This window comes from Haliotis asinina, chromosome 2, assembly GCF_037392515.1.
Source record: "Haliotis asinina isolate JCU_RB_2024 chromosome 2, JCU_Hal_asi_v2, whole genome shotgun sequence".
Classification (NCBI taxonomy): Eukaryota; Metazoa; Mollusca; class Gastropoda; order Lepetellida; family Haliotidae; genus Haliotis; species Haliotis asinina.
In genome coordinates this window covers 9,571,823-9,592,488 of record NC_090281.1, presented here as the reverse complement: position 1 = coordinate 9,592,488, position 20,666 = coordinate 9,571,823, and the positions used below count along the sequence as shown (strand labels likewise).

Here is a 20,666-nt window from a genome sequence, read left to right as displayed (position 1 = left end):
TCACCAAACCGCCTGTGAGGTGTTAGACGGTTCCTAGCCATATAACCATCTTATCCCATTGGGTACCCATTCATTGCTTGATGAACAAATGCAATTTTTGATAAATTGTCTAAGGTGAAACCACACTGGGAACATATGTAAACAGGACATGATCAAGTCTGTAAGTAAATGTGATGCTCCTACAAGAGCACCTGTTCTCACATGTGTATACCAGACAGTGAAGTTGCCTCATGGTAAAAGCGCTTACTAGCCCTTCCGAAGGTTCGATTCCCCACAAAAGTACAATGTGTGAAGACCATGATATTGCTGGAATGTTGTTAAAAGCAGCGTAAAACTTAATTCACCAACTCATACTCGCCTGTGTAAATACAGCCTATGTCTGTGGGTAAACGGGTGCTTGATTTCAGTATTGCAGTAAATAGTTGACATGGCTATAACAAATGCATAGAAAAAAGGGTGGTCTGAGATCTGTCAGAAGGATACAGTCTTGTATAGAGGCATTCTCTACATCCAGCAACTCCTTCTCAATCTGCTTGGAATACTGACGAAGGTCTACACCCTGAAACAAACCATCAGATACGAAACCTTTACAATGTAGTAAGGATATAATTTTGATTTAAGAAAGAGAAGCTCTTACATTCAAAGAAGGCAAAACAGACAAAGATGCCAAAGTGAGCTACAGACAAATAAACATTTTTTTAAAATCTTATTTGTCCAACCAGAGTGCAATTTTTAAAAAGAATTATTTACGAAATTTAAATCATATGAGTGTTTCTTTCAAAGAGGTCAAGGCTTACACTATCCATTCACATGGTTATAGAGTTTGTTACCCCTTACAGCTTGTTGGTTATTCTTTAATAATTACTTACAGTTTTTAGGGCTTCTTTCACAATGTCGTCCTCTAGGTTCTGCTGGATGTGTACTGAAACACAGAGGGTTTTTACCTGTGAAGGTCTGGGTTAGAACATTGGCCTTCAGTAACACATGCTTCTGGTAAGATGTAACTAACAAGATTGTGTGGTCAGCCTAGCTGACTTGGTTGACACATGTCATCGGTTCTCATGCTGCTGATCACTGGACTGATTTTTATAGACTGCCGCCATATTGCTTTCAACCATATTACAGTGTGTCCAAAACTCGTGTTACATGTCAGTTATGTTACGCCAGTTACATCACATATAAATCAGCCTCCTTAGATGAATCCTTGATTTCCACATACATTTAACAATATGACAAATGACCTCATCACCAATGCCAAACATCTCTGTAAAGTCAAGCGATACAAATCAAGTGTGAAAACAAATGCCATGTTCAGTAGAGAATTTGGTTGAATGTGAACAAAACAAAGTTCAGACTAATAGTTCACACAGTGTATAATTTTCTCATATCATTATAATTGTCTCATTCATTATAGAACATAACATGGTTTGATTACTTACTAAATGCAACATTAACGCAAATTGCTAAATCAATGAATCAATGAAACTCTCCTTCATAACATCCTGCATACTTGTGTCTGTGACAATGCCCTTTTGTGAAAGTCATTTACCATTAGTGATCTGATACATCCATCAACATTGTAATACATATTTGGTGTTTTCACTGAGATGAGGTTAACGAACGGAAATACACATGGTGCATCTTTCTCCACACAATTAATTTCAATTAACTTAACACCTCTCAGGCTATACACCATAAACAAAATAAATTGATTTATGACTCGTGCATCCAAATAATGTCTCTGCCACATTATGTAATTAGGCAGGTGTGATACTTGTACACATGACATGTTTTTGTGTCTGTAGGTTGCAAACAAACTACATCCATTTTTCTCGGATGACTGGATCTGACGGAAACTGGTGCAAACTTTTGTCAATTTCAAGTCGTGCTTTCTACTTGGACGAATGACAGTTTCCAGCAACGCAGTAGTTCACCATCTCTACTGAGATGATTTTTTATTGGATCGAATGCAAATTCAGAGAGCATGTATTTACAAAACCCAACATCTCTATATACATTCTTTATGGATAACAACTTCTTCTAGCGTATATGATTTTGTTGACAACTGTATATGAATCCATACTGACACGACGCATCAAGTACAATAAATGAAGCTGTTATTCATAAAGAATCTTACTTTCTTGTGACTCACCTTACTTCTAAAATGCCCATCAAACAGATCGTCTTTCTATACACACAATGAGCCCTCATTGCATTAGAAAATGAACCTGCCAATCAGAAGCTGTTGTTACACTTGAGTGCACATCCCCATGCTATGACTGGGTTTGGCCTCTCGAGGGCTTTGTTTTGAGGGAAGTAAGCCCAAGTATAACATACTGCACTTTTGAATCGCGATTGTATGCTCAAAATTTTGTTTATTTGATTTTTTACAAGCAGCAATGTATATTACATGTCATGCATAAGTGATAATTCTGTTTTGATTATGTTGTTTATTTTGGTTGCATGTGACCTTTCATCAGAATGTCACCAATATGACAACAGGTTTCAGTAATTCTTACTGGTGTTAATTTCTGTTGATACAGAACCTGATGTTACCATCCTTGTCTTATAAAATCAACAGCTATACCATATATCCACTACAGTTTTCTGACAGCAAGGTAATATCTCTGTCTTCCAACTGTGCACATTTTCTGGTTTAGCTCAGGTCGACCTTTCAAAATGGCACTCCTACCATTTTGTTGTCACTGATGTGGTGTCAAACACTGGTTTTTGTACAAGTTATATCAGGAATGGTGCACCCAATAGGCTGATTCAGTTCAATTATAAAGAGTATTCAACAACTTGAAAAAACCTACATCAGAAAATCCCAAATTTCCTCACCATCAACTTCATCTAGGAGAAACTCATTTGATGTCAAGTCCAGTTCTCCCAGATTAAGATGAACTTCTTCAATGCCCTGCAACAAAATAAATTAAAACACTGATGCAACATTGAGGGATTTTGGTAAATGTTTGAAAAGAAACAAGTCACTGTGCTATATTATAAAAGGCATGTGATGATGCAGCAACTATGATATGGCAGCATATCAGTTTAAAAAAATATCATGACATGGAAGCCTTATAGGTAACAACTTTATATTCTTTGTAACAAAGTAAATACATAAACATTATTTACTTCCTTGCCATATTGTTATATATGGCTAAATAACACATGTGTGAACACATTTACACAGTGTGGATCCCTTTTTTCATAATACTGTAAACTGGGCATTAATGTAAACAGACCTAAAAGGTTCTAACTAGAATATTGCCCTTCAGTAACCCATGCTTGTCATATGAGGAGACTACAGGATTGGGTGGTCAGGCTCGCTGACATGGTTGACACGTCATCAGTTCCCAGTTGTGCAGGTCAGTGCTCATGTTGTTGATCACTGGACTGTCTGGTCCAGATTTGATTATTTACAGTCCACCACCATACCGCTGGAATACATCTGAGTGCGGCGTGAAACTAAACCCACTCACTCATTAAGGTAAACAATATGATAATGAAGAGAAAGAAGATGTCCAATAGTCGCTTAAATTTGACATCATGTTTACCTAAAGGAGAATACTAACGTAAAACTATTTTTTGATATATGGAAACACGCATTCTAAAGATCATTTTCTGTGTCAAAATTTCTCAAAAAGTTTGTAAAATCGCAATAAAAACGTGAAAAACGACCTCGGATTTCCGATTGTTATGGAAAGACCCGACAGTTAATGAGCAGAGGTGGTATCACTTTGACTATTGCCGGTGGCTTCCTCTTTGGTTATATTTGACAACTTGACAGTGTATATATGTACCCGACGTCATATTTTACCTGTAAGTTAGAATGTATCAATACTAACTGATTTTACATTGAGCAGGAGAAACTTCCAGTGAATGAAAACGATGAATCAATTGAATTGGAGGCACCAATTTGATTCCATTCAATTCAATTCTATCCGAACATATGAAAGACCAGTTGTGAAAAATAAGTGACGGACATGTCAAATATATGTATGCTTACCATGTTCATCAATTTTTTTTATAGGAATAGATAACATTGGTGAGGAAGGCGGTGTGATTCCATTCTTAATACTTTTAACCAAAACTTTATAACACGCCTTTGAGTAGAAACGTGTGCGTATCTACCACACCCACCCAATATGGCATTATTTGATGCACACTTGCAAACATTTCAAAATGATTTTAAGTATGTAGTTTGTACCTTTTCTATGCATCCATAATACCTAGCATCCCCTTTACTCATGAAGTACTAATTGTTGTCTAGCTTTTTACACTGTTGACATTTTTTCACATCTTACAATCCATGCAGTAGGTACCATTTTATTCTTACGTTCATTGGAATTCGTTTTGTTGTACCAAATCGTCATGTAAAATAAACAGGTTTATGATAACATTCAAAGCAATAAACGCGCTTTATGTTTGATGGGTAAAGTTGATTGATTCTCATTCTGATAAAGAGGAAATTGTGCATTACACTGTGTCAGAGCGTACGGCCTCTTTAGGCATATGAGACTCAATAACACAAGGATAAAAACCATGATGATTTTAAAATGGCACACCTGTAGTCAACACACATAGTATAACAACCATCAGACAGTCATCGGAACAACCGGCAAGCACACGCAGTTACTCATGTGAAAATAATACCTTATTGCATAACACTCCTCCATCCCTTTAACAGTCAAAGTGCTTAAAACACACACACACACGCACACACACGCACACACACGCACACACAAACACACACACATTTACCGTCACATTTACCCACCCATAAGAAAAACAGTCAGACTGTTTTAACAGATGAATCACATAGATGATGGTATCACAGTTCACACACACAGACATGTTTTAGTTGTACTTTAATATAGTCTTTGGTGTAACTGTGGTGAGTGCAATCCAATGTCAACTGGTCTTGAAAGAAAGCGCTCCTGACTCGAAATGAACTTGCCTAAATCTGTCTTTATACTTGGAAAACATGTGAAATGGTGGCTCTTTTCATTGTTCGATGATTCCACGCATCCCCACATAACTGAATAAATCATCGTACCATTTGCAAAAACGTCAGAGACAACACGACTTGTATTACTGGAGCGCTTGGTCTTTAGATGCTTGTCACATTTGACGCCATGAGCAGAAAGGTCACATGACTTCCAGCAGAATATGTATAACAGCCGAAGCTGAGATAACAGAAACTGTTTTCGTGATTAAGACGTAAATAAGCATAATTTGTATATGAAACTTTGGGTATATGTTTCTGATGACTTTATCTTTCACTAAGAAAATTATTGAAATTCTCTCATATACTCCTTTAGTTTAAGATCTTTGTTGCCAGGTTTATTATTTTATCATAATATAATCAAATGCCAACAGTTCATGGTCTGATTAACAGCTGGTGGAGTTAATACACCTGCAAAATTTTATGTAAGAAAACAAATTGACACTAGCAGCATACTAGAATTGACTGAAATACATGTGCATTATATTGCTTGCGAACATGTCATATGACTACTTTATTACCAGTGTTCTGTATCTATAACAAGTCTTTACATGATGTATTTTCATAATTTTGCTAACTTGTAATTTGTATCAGTGTTTGCCATAACACAGAAAACCTGTGTATTTGACACACAAATGATCTCAAATACTCAGTGAATTTAAACGTCTACTGGGTTCAAGTTCATTATCATTATTAATAAACAGTCACAGTTGATGCCTTGATGAAAGTTCCATACTGAAGTTAACTCCTCAGAACATGTCTATGACTCCCTCTCATGACACCACGGAAATAACGACTCTTAAATTGTCATGTCTAGGGCAAACACTGCCGTTGAGAATGAACACGTATACTTGTTCCACTGACCAGCAGCTTAATTCGTCCACAGAGAGGTCTGAGACAGTCTAACAGAACACTTTTGGTTGCTATTTTCTTAAAGGAGCTTGGTGACTCGCAACTGTATACAGGGCGAACTTGTACTTGCTATTTGTCCACTATGATCACCGACAAATGACATTACTTTATTGTTGGCTAGCAACGATGAAATATGATTATTTGTCTAACATTATTTTGTTTCTAGAAAGGTTTCTATACTAATTTAAAACTGAGTTTACCACATCTTCTCCAATGCCAATAATACCATCGCTGGTCTTCGTGTCATCTGCTACGACTGCCGACATTTTGCGAAGGCGGAAGTTGTCACACTCATTTTACGTAGTTATCCCCCCTGTACTTCCTTTTCCGCTAAACCTCCAACATGTCGGTGAGTTGTGGAAGCGACTCCAGAATTTAATCCACTCATCCAGGGAAATCTGTGATATTTCTGACACATTATACCTATCAGGAGCAAACATTTATATGTTGTCTTGTCACATTCGACACAATTTTAAATGATATAAAGATACTTCCACATTACTATGACATGTTATTCGATGAATAGTTACATATCTTTTCGTCTGTTATTTCACAACGCCTGATTTTAGAAGTTGTTACCAGTCCTGTTTGTCCGTATTTATGAACCTTTGCCCATGCCATTTGGCGGATTGCAGTACCTTCGCATGGAGATTCCATTTAACTGATCATATCTGTCATTAAAGGTTATATGACCTGCTCAAATCTCCATACTGAATGGCGTGCAGCTTAAAGTCTTTGGGGCCAAGTCATTACAAAATCATTACTGATGGCCTGTTATATTAATGCATGGCCACTTCGTGTATAAATGAAAAGGACTTTTCTTTCCAGGGGTCACTGGTTATACCCGAGAAGTTCCAACACATCTTGCGTGTGATGAACACAAACATTGATGGACGAACAAAGATTATGTTCGCCCTTACAGCAATTAAGGTGTGTAGTTTCATTTCCCATGTAAGTGATGTTTATTGTACATTGCAAGAAATGGGAAGTAGTTGTAGCCAAATGTTGGCTAGTCATAACAATGTCATGACATGGGATGTTGTTGATTATGTGTTTATAATCAGCCAGGATACATTGGTGGTAACTTGTGAAGAAGGGGGCAATAATGGTGACCCATGTTCGATGGGGTTACTACACATACTGATATATTTTTACATAGTTTAGGGAACATTTCTGTATACCTGCAGGTTCTGTTGTACCTATGGTGGCGACTTTCGACTTTGGCTTATATTAGTTATAATGCACTCCTCTAGTGCTCCAAACAGTGTTGTTGGTACCATTATATTAGTGGAATTAGTAGTTTAAACAAAGTACCATAAAATTATCCACTGGAGAGGGTAAGTAAGTTCCATTTCAGTCAAAGTATTTTTATGTTTACCATGTTTTAATAGTAGAAGGTATTATTTTAATGTTCAGCTAAATTTCTCAATAATTGCCCAGGTCTGAAGTATGGTGATTACCTTCAGCTGCTTGCAATATTCAGTTTTTATATTATATTGTCCTGATGAAATCAAATTTTAGAGATGGATGCTAGTTTTCATTTTTGTTTCTGTGAAATCCTAAATCATATTGCTGTCCGTCACTGACAGTTTTCTTTTTCTGTTCTTGTATATATACTGGGAATTTGTATCTAGTTCTAGTCTTGATATGGCTGAAATACTGTAGGTATTATTATAAACTTAAACTCAACTTCAAGAAATGCCAATGTGTGAATGCATCCACAGACATTTTGTAATTTATTGTTAGACATGTTCCAGTGATTAGTATAAATGGTATTTTCCTCCTCCTTGCAGGTTGTCATTCTTGAACATTCTTGAACCAGAAACAGTGTTTGGCTATGTTTTGTAAAAGTTAAGTTATTTTATTCCAGGGTATGGGTCGTAGATTCTCCAACGTTGTGTTGAAGAAGGCAAATATCGACCTTACTAAACGCGCAGGAGAGCTTTCTGATGAGGAGGTAAAATCACACCATTTCTCATGGTTTAGATAGTTGCATTTGTAAATAACCTAACAACGGGGATTGGGAAAGGCAGGGGCCATGGGCCATTTTGCACATTAGAGTAACAAAAAGGCCCACTAAAATTTTGATGTTTACTGTTGATACAAGGGCAGTGGCCTATTCTATATTGAGAACATGGGTAATGATCCTGAAGATTGCACATGGTCAAAGTTTTCTATCCCAATCCCTGCTAACACTCACTTTACTTCTGGTTGAGTTTAAGAACAATATAATTAAATCATTTCTAATACTGCTGTATAACCTGAAATTGAAGGGCTACAAATGATGAATATACCCTCTTGGGTGGATGAAGAACAGTGATTTCAATCTTTCACTCGCCGAACTGAGTAGCTCCTTGTTTTATCTTCATACTTACAATGTCCTTTGAATTTTTTTGCGGCAAGTGTTTCCAGGTAGACTAAGGTAACTTTAATTACACTGCTGGGTTGCCACATTTTGCTGTACCAGAATCCTTTGGAGTTCTTGGTCCAGGCTAGATCTCGCTGTAATTTTGTATGTGTTATTGCCAGAGGGATTTATTGAATGCAGAATCACTAAAATGTTAAAGAATCTAAACAGAATACTGTTGGCATGTTTCATTATTAATGGTACTATGTTATTTATTTAGTTTCATTTGTAATCCTGAAATAATTTTTAAGCAAGAAATACTTTCTCATGGTCATGGTTGCACTTGACTTATTGTTTTTGAATTCATTTGTTAACAGCCTGTACAGTTATTCATGTTCATGATTTGTTGACTAACATGTGGATGTTGTAGGTGGACAGGGTGATCACAGTGATGACAAACCCCCGTCAGTACAAGATCCCAGATTGGTTTCTCAACAGACAGAAGGATGTGAAGGATGGCAAGTTCAACCAGGTGCTGGCCAACATGCTTGACAACAAACTCCGTGAGGATTTGGAGAGGCTGAAGAAGATCAGGAATCACCGAGGTCTCCGTCACTACTGGGGGTGAGTTGATGGAGCTGTCTGTATTTCTAGCAAGATAGCTCTCCCATCCCCTCATGAAAATGTTTCTGTTGTAAGATTCTGGGCTGAATAGGTACACTAGACGTGTTGTCTCCAATATGTTCCTTGGAAATGTTCTGATAAATATTTTCCTCAAGAGGATCTTGTGAAGATTAGGTCCCAGATACACATTGACATTCTGTTTGAATATTCAGGGGTGAGGTCCCTTGTGTGGATGTACAAACTGGTTTCAGTGGTGACATCTTTTAACCATGCGTCAAGATGTTGCAGTTCATCTCCATTCAGTTTTTGACTCCTCAAGGTGTCACTAAACTGTAGATCTACTAAGGCGATATTTACTAGTGCACACAGGTTAAGAATTTTCCATATATAATCATACTTCTGAGACTACATCAATGCATAAAATAACCTGGTAATGACAACTGTTCGTTGCTTTACGCATATGTTTTGACTAAAATATTTTAAAGTGGTGATCTTTGTTTGGCAATACATTGCTTTTGCAATACGTCAATGATTGTAGGCTCGCGACTGAATCTGTTTCATAGTTTTTATTTGATGTTTGAAAATCACAGGTACATTTTTTCAATACTGCTTTCTGAATTTTGGAGTGACTTGTATATAAGCCTAATATAATATGATTTGTATCTCTGCGATGATGAACCTACCCTCTGGGTGGATGATATCCTGTGATTTCAATCTTTCACTCGCCGAACTGAGCAGAGATATATTGCAGCATTTCCTGAAAGTGTTGGTTTTATTTGTATCTACACATATGTACATATGAGTTACCAATTTTGGGCATGCAGCATTACACGGCATGTCATTCATAGTTGTGTCAATGCTCGTAATGTTGATAATTGTATTGCCTTTTCAAGACTTGATTATGTCCAGACTGTTGTCTGCATTGATAAGTGGAATAGTTCTGAGTGTTGTATAAGTCCTAACAGTTGAGGATACTTGTTGAGAGGTATCTCACAACACCTGTAAATGTCACTCATGAAATGAAGATAGTACAGTAGAAAAATTAAACTACCGTTCTGATCTGCTATATTTAGATCAGATCTACTGTGGTTATATGTACTAGGGATCCCAGGTGTTTGTGTTGTTGAAAATTTAAGACTTTAAACCTGAACAAAAAGCAGTTTTTATGTTGTCACTATAAGAGTTATTGATTCACCTGATGTGTGCTCTGATAGGGCTAGTTTTCTGATTACATTTCAAATGTCAAGTTAATTTTTAAGCTGTTCTACGCCATAATGAACCTACCATACTCTTTGGGCGGATGACATTCTGTGCTTTCAATCTTTCACTCACCTTATTGAGCTGAGGCTAACTGATAAGGCAAGTTAGCAAGCTTATCTATCAGCAGATCTTATGGAAAAAGATATCTGTACCCATTAATTGAATCACTTCATATAGGAATTTGGTAATCTGTAAGTTCTTTGTTAATTTAATAACTGTGAACTCGACATTGGATACCGCTAATGTTTCATTCTGTTTGACTGTTGAATAGAAAAATTCATTGCTACAGCAACGGCGAATCTTTAATCAGACATCACGCCACTCAACATAGATCCAAGACTGTTTGCATTATAAAGATGTAAACTTTACTGTCGTGAAGATCAACAGAAATTAGATATATTTTTAACACAGATGCCACGATTTCTCATGTTATAGCTGCCATGATGAGCCTACCCTCTGGGTGGATGACATTCTGTGATTTCAATCTTTCACTCGCCGAACTGAGCAGCTGATTGAGAAATAGTTTAAAGAATTGTTACCGAGTAAAACTTACGATTCAAGGGTTAATGTTACAATTAGTTCACTTGTTACTTGCAAGCTTCAGTATACACAGGAGGGAAGGTCTCAACAGCTACCTATAATCACATGTTTTGTGATATAACACATGTTGGTTTGGCATGAGGTATATGTGACGTCCTAGCAATGTTGCCTGTTATTGTCGTTAAAGTTTTGGATAACTTAGTGTTCAAACATTTGTGATTGGTTTTTGACATCTTTATATAAAATCTTGATCAGTGTGTCCTTGAGGTTACCATACAGAACATCATGGACATGAAGTTGTCATTTCAGTAGATTAACCAGGAGATAATACTGATTGGGTTGTTTTCCTTATGTTTATTTTCTTGTTCTTTGCCTTCAATGTTCACTTGATGCAGTCTTTAAGTCATTCATACAGTACTGTGCTGCCATGATGAGCCTACCCTCTGGGTGGATGACCTCCTGTGATTTCAATCTTTCACTCGCCGAACTGAGCAGCATATCAAGAAATAATTTTAAAATGTTTTGCTTTGTAATACTTTCATGTTCAGTAATGTTGCTCAGAATCTGATCAGTTTCCTGCATCAAACACAAAAGTGATGCTAAGTACAGTTTCAGTTGCACATGTTATGTGATTCAGGTTTTGATACTTTTGTTTGGTGTTATGAGATTGGTGTTACTTGTGTTGTTCTGTCTCATACAAAATATTGACTTTTGTGTTTATAAGGGTTACATCAGGATCTTAAGGTCATCATCATTGTCATGAAATAGTCACCATGTTTCAGCTGATTCAGGAGATAATACTTTGCTGCTGATGGCTTGTTATATTTTCCGATAGTTCATACAGTACTGTGCTGCCATGATGAACCTACCCTTTGGGTGGATGACCTTCTGTGATTTCAATCTTTCACTCGCCGAACTGAGCAGCACATCGAGATCTAATTAAACAATTTGTTTTTGTGTGTTCAGGTTTAGTCTTTATTTCAATCTGGAATGTTTCTCAAAATTGATCTTTGCATTCACATGAACTTCAACCTTTTATGATAGAGGAGTACTTAAAGATTCAGGAAATTCTCTTAAGGGGATTTGATTTTAAAACAATAAAACATGATCTGTGAGTTTTTCCAGGTAAACAGTGGAAGGAACAAGCCAGTGCAGTTTTGACTAGATTGTCTGCAATGTTTGTTTTGTTTGACAAATGTCTGCATTTCTCAATGATAATGTCTCCTTTTTAAGTTCCTGAAGGAAATGAGACTCATGCCTACTATTGTCTCGGAAGTTTTTCTTCCTTGTTTTGTTCTCAAGCATTGTGTGATCATGGATTTCCGTTGATCAAAGTGGAGGGGGTGGGGGGTCCTAGTTGATAGTTGATTTTCTTTGGCGATCACTTTTCTAGAAATGTTTCAGAAGCATAGTCTTTTTTTTTTTTTTTTGCAGATGTAACTTTCCCAAATGTATATGTTTGTTATTTAGGTGGTATTTCAGAAAAAATAATGTGCATGAGCTCAGATCATGTTTCTGTAGTGATCAAAGAACAAGATCGATCTATCACCCACATCAGGCTTTGCTTCTGTGTTGGGCAGACTTTGTCTATATACCATTAGCATCTAGCTATTCCCATGCTGCCCTGTTGAACCTACCCCCTGGGTGAATGGCGTTCTGTGATTTCAAGTTTTCACTAGCCGAACTGAGCAGCCTTGCTTCTGTAGATTCAGTAAATTTTGCACAAGAACTGTTTAAACTAATCATACAGCAAGTGCTTAAGGTATTTCTGAATGTTACAGACCTGTGAAGGTCCAGGGTATAATAGGCCTTCAGCAACCCATGCTTGCCATAAAAGGCGATTATGCCTGTCATATGAAGCAACTAACGGAATCAGGTGGTCAGGCTCGCAGACTTTTAACACGTTATCGGTTCCCAGTAGTGCAGATCGATGCTCATGCTGATGATCACCGGATCATCTGGTCCAGACTAGATTATTTGCAGACCGTCACTATATGGGTGGAATATTGCTGAGAGTGGCGTAAAAATCAGCTCACCTTGAATGTTTATGTCAGGGAGATGATTTCATTATTTTGTTTAGAGATAATTTTGATTATGGCATCTGTGTCTTTTACCATGTTAAAATTGTTGATTTCCTTTGGGTATATTTTGGATATGTGAAGTCAACAATAAACGAGATCTGTTGATAAGGTCGCAACATAAGGTGAATGTTCAATGGATTGATGCTGGATTTAACTCCAGAGTTCACACAGTATTATGCTGCCATGATGAGCCTACCCTCTGGGTGGATGACCTCCTGTGATTTCAATCTTTCACTCGCCGAACTGAGCAGCATATCAAGAAATAATTTTAAGATGTTTTGCTTTGTACACTTTCATGTTCAGTAATGTTGCTCAGAATCTGATCAGTTTCCTGCATCAAACACAAAAGTGATGCTAAGTACAGTTCCAGTTGCACATGTTATGTGATTCAGGTTTTGATACTTTTGTTTGGTGTTATGAGATTGGTGTTACTTCTGTTGTTCTCTCTCATACAAAATATTGACTTTTGTGTTTATAAGGGTTACATCAGGATCTGAAGGTCATCATCATTGTCATGAAATAGTCACCATGTTTCAGCTGATTCAGGAGATAATACTTTGCTGCTGATGGCTTGTTATATTTTCCGATAGTTCATACAGTACTGTGCTGCCATGATGAGCCTACCCTCTGGGTGGATGACCTCCTGTGATTTCAATCTTTCACTCGCCGAACTGAGCAGCATATCAAGAAATAATTTTAAGATGTTTTGCTTTGTACACTTTCATGTTCAGTAATGTTGCTCAGAATCTGATCAGTTTCCTGCATCAAACACAAAAGTGATGCTAAGTACAGTTCCAGTTGCACATGTTATGTGATTCAGGTTTTGATACTTTTGTTTGGTGTTATGAGATTGGTGTTACTTCTGTTGTTCTCTCTCATACAAAATATTGACTTTTGTGTTTATAAGGGTTACATCAGGATCTGAAGGTCATCATCATTGTCATGAAATAGTCACCATGTTTCAGCTGATTCAGGAGATAATACTTTGCTGCTGATGGCTTGTTATATTTTCCGATAGTTCATACAGTACTGTGCTGCCATGATGAGCCTACCCTCTGGGTGGATGACCTCCTGTGATTTCAATCTTTCACTCGCCGAACTGAGCAGCATATCAAGAAATAATTTTAAGATGTTTTGCTTTGTACACTTTCATGTTCAGTAATGTTGCTCAGAATCTGATCAGTTTCCTGCATCAAACACAAAAGTGATGCTAAGTACAGTTCCAGTTGCACATGTTATGTGATTCAGGTTTTGATACTTTTGTTTGGTGTTATGAGATTGGTGTTACTTCTGTTGTTCTCTCTCATACAAAATATTGACTTTTGTGTTTATAAGGGTTACATCAGGATCTGAAGGTCATCATCATTGTCATGAAATAGTCACCATGTTTCAGCTGATTCAGGAGATAATACTTTGCTGCTGATGGCTTGTTATATTTTCCGATAGTTCATACAGTACTGTGCTGCCATGATGAGCCTACCCTCTGGGTGGATGACCTCCTGTGATTTCAATCTTTCACTCGCCGAACTGAGCAGCATATCAAGAAATAATTTTAAGATGTTTTGCTTTGTAATACTTTCATGTTCAGTAATGCTGGTCACAATCTGATCAGTTTCCTGCATCAAACACAAAAGTGATGCTAAGTACAGTTCCAGTTGCACGTTATGTGATTCAGGTTTTGATACTTTTGTTTGGTGTTATGAGATTGGTGTTACTTCTGTTGTTCTCTCTCATACAAAATATTGACTTTTGTGTTTATAAGGGTTACATCAGGATCTGAAGGTCATCATCATTGTCATGAAATAGTCACCATGTTTCAGCTGATTCAGGAGATAATACTTTGCTGCTGATGGCTTGTTATATTTTCCGATAGTTCATACAGTACTGTGCTGCCATGATGAGCCTACCCTCTGGGTGGATGACCTCCTGTGATTTCAATCTTTCACTCGCCGAACTGAGCAGCATATCAAGAAATAATTTTAAGATGTTTTGCTTTGTACACTTTCATGTTCAGTAATGTTGCTCAGAATCTGATCAGTTTCCTGCATCAAACACAAAAGTGATGCTAAGTACAGTTCCAGTTGCACATGTTATGTGATTCAGGTTTTGATACTTTTGTTTGGTGTTATGAGATTGGTGTTACTTCTGTTGTTCTCTCTCATACAAAATATTGACTTTTGTGTTTATAAGGGTTACATCAGGATCTGAAGGTCATCATCATTGTCATGAAATAGTCACCATGTTTCAGCTGATTCAGGAGATAATACTTTGCTGCTGATGGCTTGTTATATTTTCCGATAGTTCATACAGTACTGTGCTGCCATGATGAGCCTACCCTCTGGGTGGATGACCTCCTGTGATTTCAATCTTTCACTCGCCGAACTGAGCAGCATATCAAGAAATAATTTTAAGATGTTTTGCTTTGTACACTTTCATGTTCAGTAATGTTGCTCAGAATCTGATCAGTTTCCTGCATCAAACACAAAAGTGATGCTAAGTACAGTTCCAGTTGCACATGTTATGTGATTCAGGTTTTGATACTTTTGTTTGGTGTTATGAGATTGGTGTTACTTCTGTTGTTCTCTCTCATACAAAATATTGACTTTTGTGTTTATAAGGGTTACATCAGGATCTGAAGGTCATCATCATTGTCATGAAATAGTCACCATGTTTCAGCTGATTCAGGAGATAATACTTTGCTGCTGATGGCTTGTTATATTTTCCGATAGTTCATACAGTACTGTGCTGCCATGATGAGCCTACCCTCTGGGTGGATGACCTCCTGTGATTTCAATCTTTCACTCGCCGAACTGAGCAGCATATCAAGAAATAATTTTAAGATGTTTTGCTTTGTACACTTTCATGTTCAGTAATGTTGCTCAGAATCTGATCAGTTTCCTGCATCAAACACAAAAGTGATGCTAAGTACAGTTCCAGTTGCACATGTTATGTGATTCAGGTTTTGATACTTTTGTTTGGTGTTATGAGATTGGTGTTACTTCTGTTGTTCTCTCTCATACAAAATATTGACTTTTGTGTTTATAAGGGTTACATCAGGATCTGAAGGTCATCATCATTGTCATGAAATAGTCACCATGTTTCAGCTGATTCAGGAGATAATACTTTGCTGCTGATGGCTTGTTATATTTTCCGATAGTTCATACAGTACTGTGCTGCCATGATGAGCCTACCCTCTGGGTGGATGACCTCCTGTGATTTCAATCTTTCACTCGCCGAACTGAGCAGCATATCAAGAAATAATTTTAAGATGTTTTGCTTTGTACACTTTCATGTTCAGTAATGTTGCTCAGAATCTGATCAGTTTCCTGCATCAAACACAAAAGTGATGCTAAGTACAGTTCCAGTTGCACATGTTATGTGATTCAGGTTTTGATACTTTTGTTTGGTGTTATGAGATTGGTGTTACTTCTGTTGTTCTCTCTCATACAAAATATTGACTTTTGTGTTTATAAGGGTTACATCAGGATCTGAAGGTCATCATCATTGTCATGAAATAGTCACCATGTTTCAGCTGATTCAGGAGATAATACTTTGCTGCTGATGGCTTGTTATATTTTCCGATAGTTCATACAGTACTGTGCTGCCATGATGAGCCTACCCTCTGGGTGGATGACCTCCTGTGATTTCAATCTTTCACTCGCCGAACTGAGCAGCATATCAAGAAATAATTTTAAGATGTTTTGCTTTGTACACTTTCATGTTCAGTAATGTTGCTCAGAATCTGATCAGTTTCCTGCATCAAACACAAAAGTGATGCTAAGTACAGTTCCAGTTGCACATGTTATGTGATTCAGGTTTTGATACTTTTGTTTGGTGTTATGAGATTGGTGTTACTTCTGTTGTTCTCTCTCATACAAAATATTGACTTTTGTGTTTATAAGGGTTACATCAGGATCTGAAGGTCATCATCATTGTCATGAAATAGTCACCATGTTTCAGCTGATTCAGGAGATAATACTTTGCTGCTGATGGCTTGTTATATTTTCCGATAGTTCATACAGTACTGTGCTGCCATGATGAGCCTACCCTCTGGGTGGATGACCTCCTGTGATTTCAATCTTTCACTCGCCGAACTGAGCAGCATATCAAGAAATAATTTTAAGATGTTTTGCTTTGTAATACTTTCATGTTCAGTAATGCTGGTCACAATCTGATCAGTTTCCTGCGTCAAACACAAAAGTGATGCTAAGTACAGTTCCAGTTGCACATGTTATGTGATTCAGGTTTTGATACTTTTGTTTGGTGTTATGAGATTGGTGTTACTTCTGTTGTTCTCTCTCATACAAAATATTGACTTTTGTGTTTATAAGGGTTACATCAGGATCTGAAGGTCATCATCATTGTCATGAAATAGTCACCATGTTTCAGCTGATTCAGGAGATAATACTTTGCTGCTGATGGCTTGTTATATTTTCCGATAGTTCATACAGTACTGTGCTGCCATGATGAGCCTACCCTCTGGGTGGATGACCTCCTGTGATTTCAATCTTTCACTCGCCGAACTGAGCAGCATATCAAGAAATAATTTTAAGATGTTTTGCTTTGTAATACTTTCATGTTCAGTAATGCTGGTCACAATCTGATCAGTTTCCTGCATCAAACACAAAAGTGATGCTAAGTACAGTTCCAGTTGCACGTTATGTGATTCAGGTTTTGATACTTTTGTTTGGTGTTATGAGATTGGTGTTACTTCTGTTGTTCTCTCTCATACAAAATATTGACTTTTGTGTTTATAAGGGTTACATCAGGATCTGAAGGTCATCATCATTGTCATGAAATAGTCACCATGTTTCAGCTGATTCAGGAGATAATACTTTGCTGCTGATGGCTTGTTATATTTTCCGATAGTTCATACAGTACTGTGCTGCCATGATGAGCCTACCCTCTGGGTGGATGACCTCCTGTGATTTCAATCTTTCACTCGCCGAACTGAGCAGCATATCAAGAAATAATTTTAAGATGTTTTGCTTTGTAATACTTTCATGTTCAGTAATGTTGCTCACAATCTGATCAGTTTCCTGCATCAAACACAAAAGTGATGCTAAGTACAGTTCCAGTTGCACATGTTATGTGATTCAGGTTTTGATACTTTTGTTTGGTGTTATGAGATTGGTGTTACTTCTGTTGTTCTCTCTCATACAAAATATTGACTTTTGTGTTTATAAGGGTTACATCAGGATCTGAAGGTCATCATCATTGTCATGAAATAGTCACCATGTTTCAGCTGATTCAGGAGATAATACTTTGCTGCTGATGGCTTGTTATATTTTCCGATAGTTCATACAGTACTGTGCTGCCATGATGAGCCTACCCTCTGGGTGGATGACATTCTGTGATTTCAATCTTTCACTCGCCGAACTGAGCAGCCGTGCTGTTAAATTGGGAATTGTTTCCACGTTGGAACTGTTATACTTATACACAGTAATCATTTGTTTGCAGGAGAGGTATTTTGACTCTGCATGTTTTGAGTGTACAAAGTCAGCTGCAGACTATATCTGTGAATAATGTAATGACATTATGTTGAATTGTACAATTATCTATGGTGGATTTAGCGGAGAAATAGTTCAAACGTTATTGCGCTGCCATGATGAATTTACCTTCTCGGTGGATGACACTGTGATTATTGGTTTAAATATGATTTGCTGAGAATTTCACTGTGACATAATAGTTTTTTCTTCAGAGAATAGTGCATTTGCTTCATGGCCTACAACCGAGGACCACCTTTCATTCATCCATCCATCCATCCATTTATTCCTGCATTTTTCGATGTAGTTAATGGCAAAAGTTTTGTTTAAGGATAGACCGTTTATAAACCATGATGAACCTAACCCTCAACATAGATTCTGTAATTTTCAAGGTTTCTGTAACCATCCTATCAGACTAAGAAGGTTATAATGGTACATTGTGGAATTGTTGTCATGTGTGGTTATGTACTCATAAGGGATCATTTGAAAGTCCTGAATGTAATTGTTTTTGGTACTTGGCTGATAATATTAAGACTTGAGGAGTGGACATTACTATGAAACAGGGTGGAGGTATAGCATTGTGCTTAACGCATCCACTTATCACATCCACTTATCACACTGCAGACCCTGATTTCATTCCACACATTAGTACAATGTGTGAAGCCCATTTCTGGTGTCCCTTGCCCTGATATTGCTGGAATAAAGCTTTAAGTTTAACTGGTGTATAATTGAACTCCTTATTTACTTAACACAAGCGAGTCGTTGCTTTAATATGTCTCAGTGACAACCTTGACATTGTTTGAATGACCTGACACTTGAATATGTGGTATCATAAGCTGCCATGATGAACCTACCCTCTGGGTGGATGACGTCCTGTGATTTCAATCTTTCACTCGCCGAACTGAGCAGCTTATTTAATTCACAATTTAGTTTTCCTGTGCAGTAAACCTGTACATGAAAGTCCTACCAGGACATTGATTGTGTAGGTTTTCTATTTCCAGTGTGCATGTGTGTTCCCAGTCATTAAGTGATGCATTTGTTTGTTTCAGTTTGAGGGTGAGAGGTCAGCACACAAAGACCACAGGACGTCGTGGAAGAACCGTTGGTGTGGCAAAGAAGAAGTAAAATCTCTGCAGCTCTGTAAATGTCAAAATAAACAAGAAAAACTCCACGTTTGTCATTTTGCACATTCTTCATTTTGAATACCATCAGTGAGAAGTCACTTCCAAGAAAGCTATGCTGGTAACTAGAGGGAATGTGATGGGGAGGAATCATACTCTGACTAGGAACATTGCAAGAACCCTGACGAAATAGATTCTTGCTCATAATATCAGTCACTAGACTCCATTCATGCGTCCATGTACATTTGTCTTTTCCAGTGCAGGTCTTTAAGACCATTCACTGTTTCTTCGTCAAACTTGGCACATACATAGGTATGGTGGTGTACTGGTGCCTTTTGGTAGTTTTGGAATTCTGAATTAAATATTTTTTTGTTTCCATGGCAACAAATTCAGCTTTGAAGTTAGTGGTAGTGGTTCTTTCTGGTGCAGAACTTTTCTGCCCATGGTTTCTTCACCAAATTTAGTACCTATGCATATGTAGCAGTGAACTATTGCTTTTTGGTAGGTTTGGAATTGTGATATAAATTTTTTGTTCGTGTTTCCAACAAGGTTAGGTTCAACTGGAGTAGGTGCTGTGTCTCCTTTCTGGAGCAACAGTTGAAAACCTTCCAATACTCTCCTTCCACTCTATAACAAACAAACACGCACATGCAAGACTGCAATTTGCTTATAATTTTTATCTACCACAATGTGTTTCCTGGTGTTCTTGAAATGGACTCTGTCGTCAGTGCTCAATCTGGACCAGAACATTAAACCATGCAATATTTCTACACAATACTTGGTGCTCATAGGTAAGTCTGGTGGTGAACTGGTGCCTTTTTCATAGTTAAGATTTCTGAATAAGACATTGCATTTCCATAGCAACACATCTGACTTTGAAATTGCTGGCAATACTTGTTTCTGGAGCAGAACTGAATGCTTTTATGTACGCTCCTTCCACTTTGCTCTGTAGCCGTTGACTTGGTTCACACGTCATCACATACCAGTTTCATAGATTGATGCTCATGTTGATCACCGGATTATCTGGTCCATACTGCCACCATGTAGGTGGAGTATAGCCACACGACGTAAAATTAGGCTCACTCTGTGCTACACACATCAAAACATCGAACATAGTGATAACTGGTTGACACATGAAGAGTATTTTGCCATTGATGACTTTGTGTTGTTAGGATTGAAACAAGAACAGTTGGAAATGAAAAGGCCTGCCAATGTCAGCTGAGTGAACGTTTGAAAACCGAGGTTACATCAACACAGTAAATAATACGATAACAAAAAGAGCTGAAA

General features: G+C 37.5%; 2 protein-coding genes across 3 annotated transcripts in view; one reads left to right on the top strand and one right to left on the bottom strand.

Annotated features, from left to right (window-relative positions):
• Positions 1-6,212, bottom strand: part of LOC137273224 (vacuolar protein sorting-associated protein 52 homolog) — a 34,597-nt gene extending 28,385 nt beyond the window's left edge. The window contains exons 1-4 of one of the 2 annotated variants that reach the window (XM_067805731.1): positions 6,121-6,212; positions 2,842-2,917; positions 870-922; positions 484-559 (exon numbers count right to left, since the gene is read on the bottom strand). In XM_067805731.1, the coding sequence (XP_067661832.1) occupies positions 484-559; positions 870-922; positions 2,842-2,917; positions 6,121-6,186 (271 nt within the window). In that variant the 5' untranslated portion in view covers positions 6,187-6,212. The remainder of the gene's footprint in view (positions 1-483; positions 560-869; positions 923-2,841; positions 2,918-6,120) is intronic. The other variant, XM_067805730.1, reaches the window with a different exon arrangement.
• A 20-nt stretch (positions 6,213-6,232) lies between these two features.
• LOC137273223 (small ribosomal subunit protein uS13) lies at positions 6,233-19,427 on the top strand. The gene is made up of 5 exons (XM_067805729.1): positions 6,233-6,269; positions 6,749-6,850; positions 7,791-7,877; positions 8,698-8,891; positions 19,308-19,427. The coding sequence occupies exons 1-5, from the start codon at positions 6,264-6,266 to the stop codon at positions 19,381-19,383; spliced, it is 465 nt and encodes a 154-aa protein (XP_067661830.1). The 5' UTR covers positions 6,233-6,263; the 3' UTR covers positions 19,384-19,427.
• Positions 19,428-20,666: the final 1,239 nt, after the last annotated feature.

Bases quoted from the DNA above. Each gene is read 5' to 3' on its own strand.
- LOC137273223 (XM_067805729.1), top strand. The intron at 7,878-8,697 runs GTAAAATCACAC...TGGATGTTGTAG, and splicing joins GAGAGCTTTCTGATGAGGAG to GTGGACAGGGTGATCACAGT. The intron at 8,892-19,307 runs GTGAGTTGATGG...TGTTTGTTTCAG, and splicing joins GGTCTCCGTCACTACTGGGG to TTTGAGGGTGAGAGGTCAGC.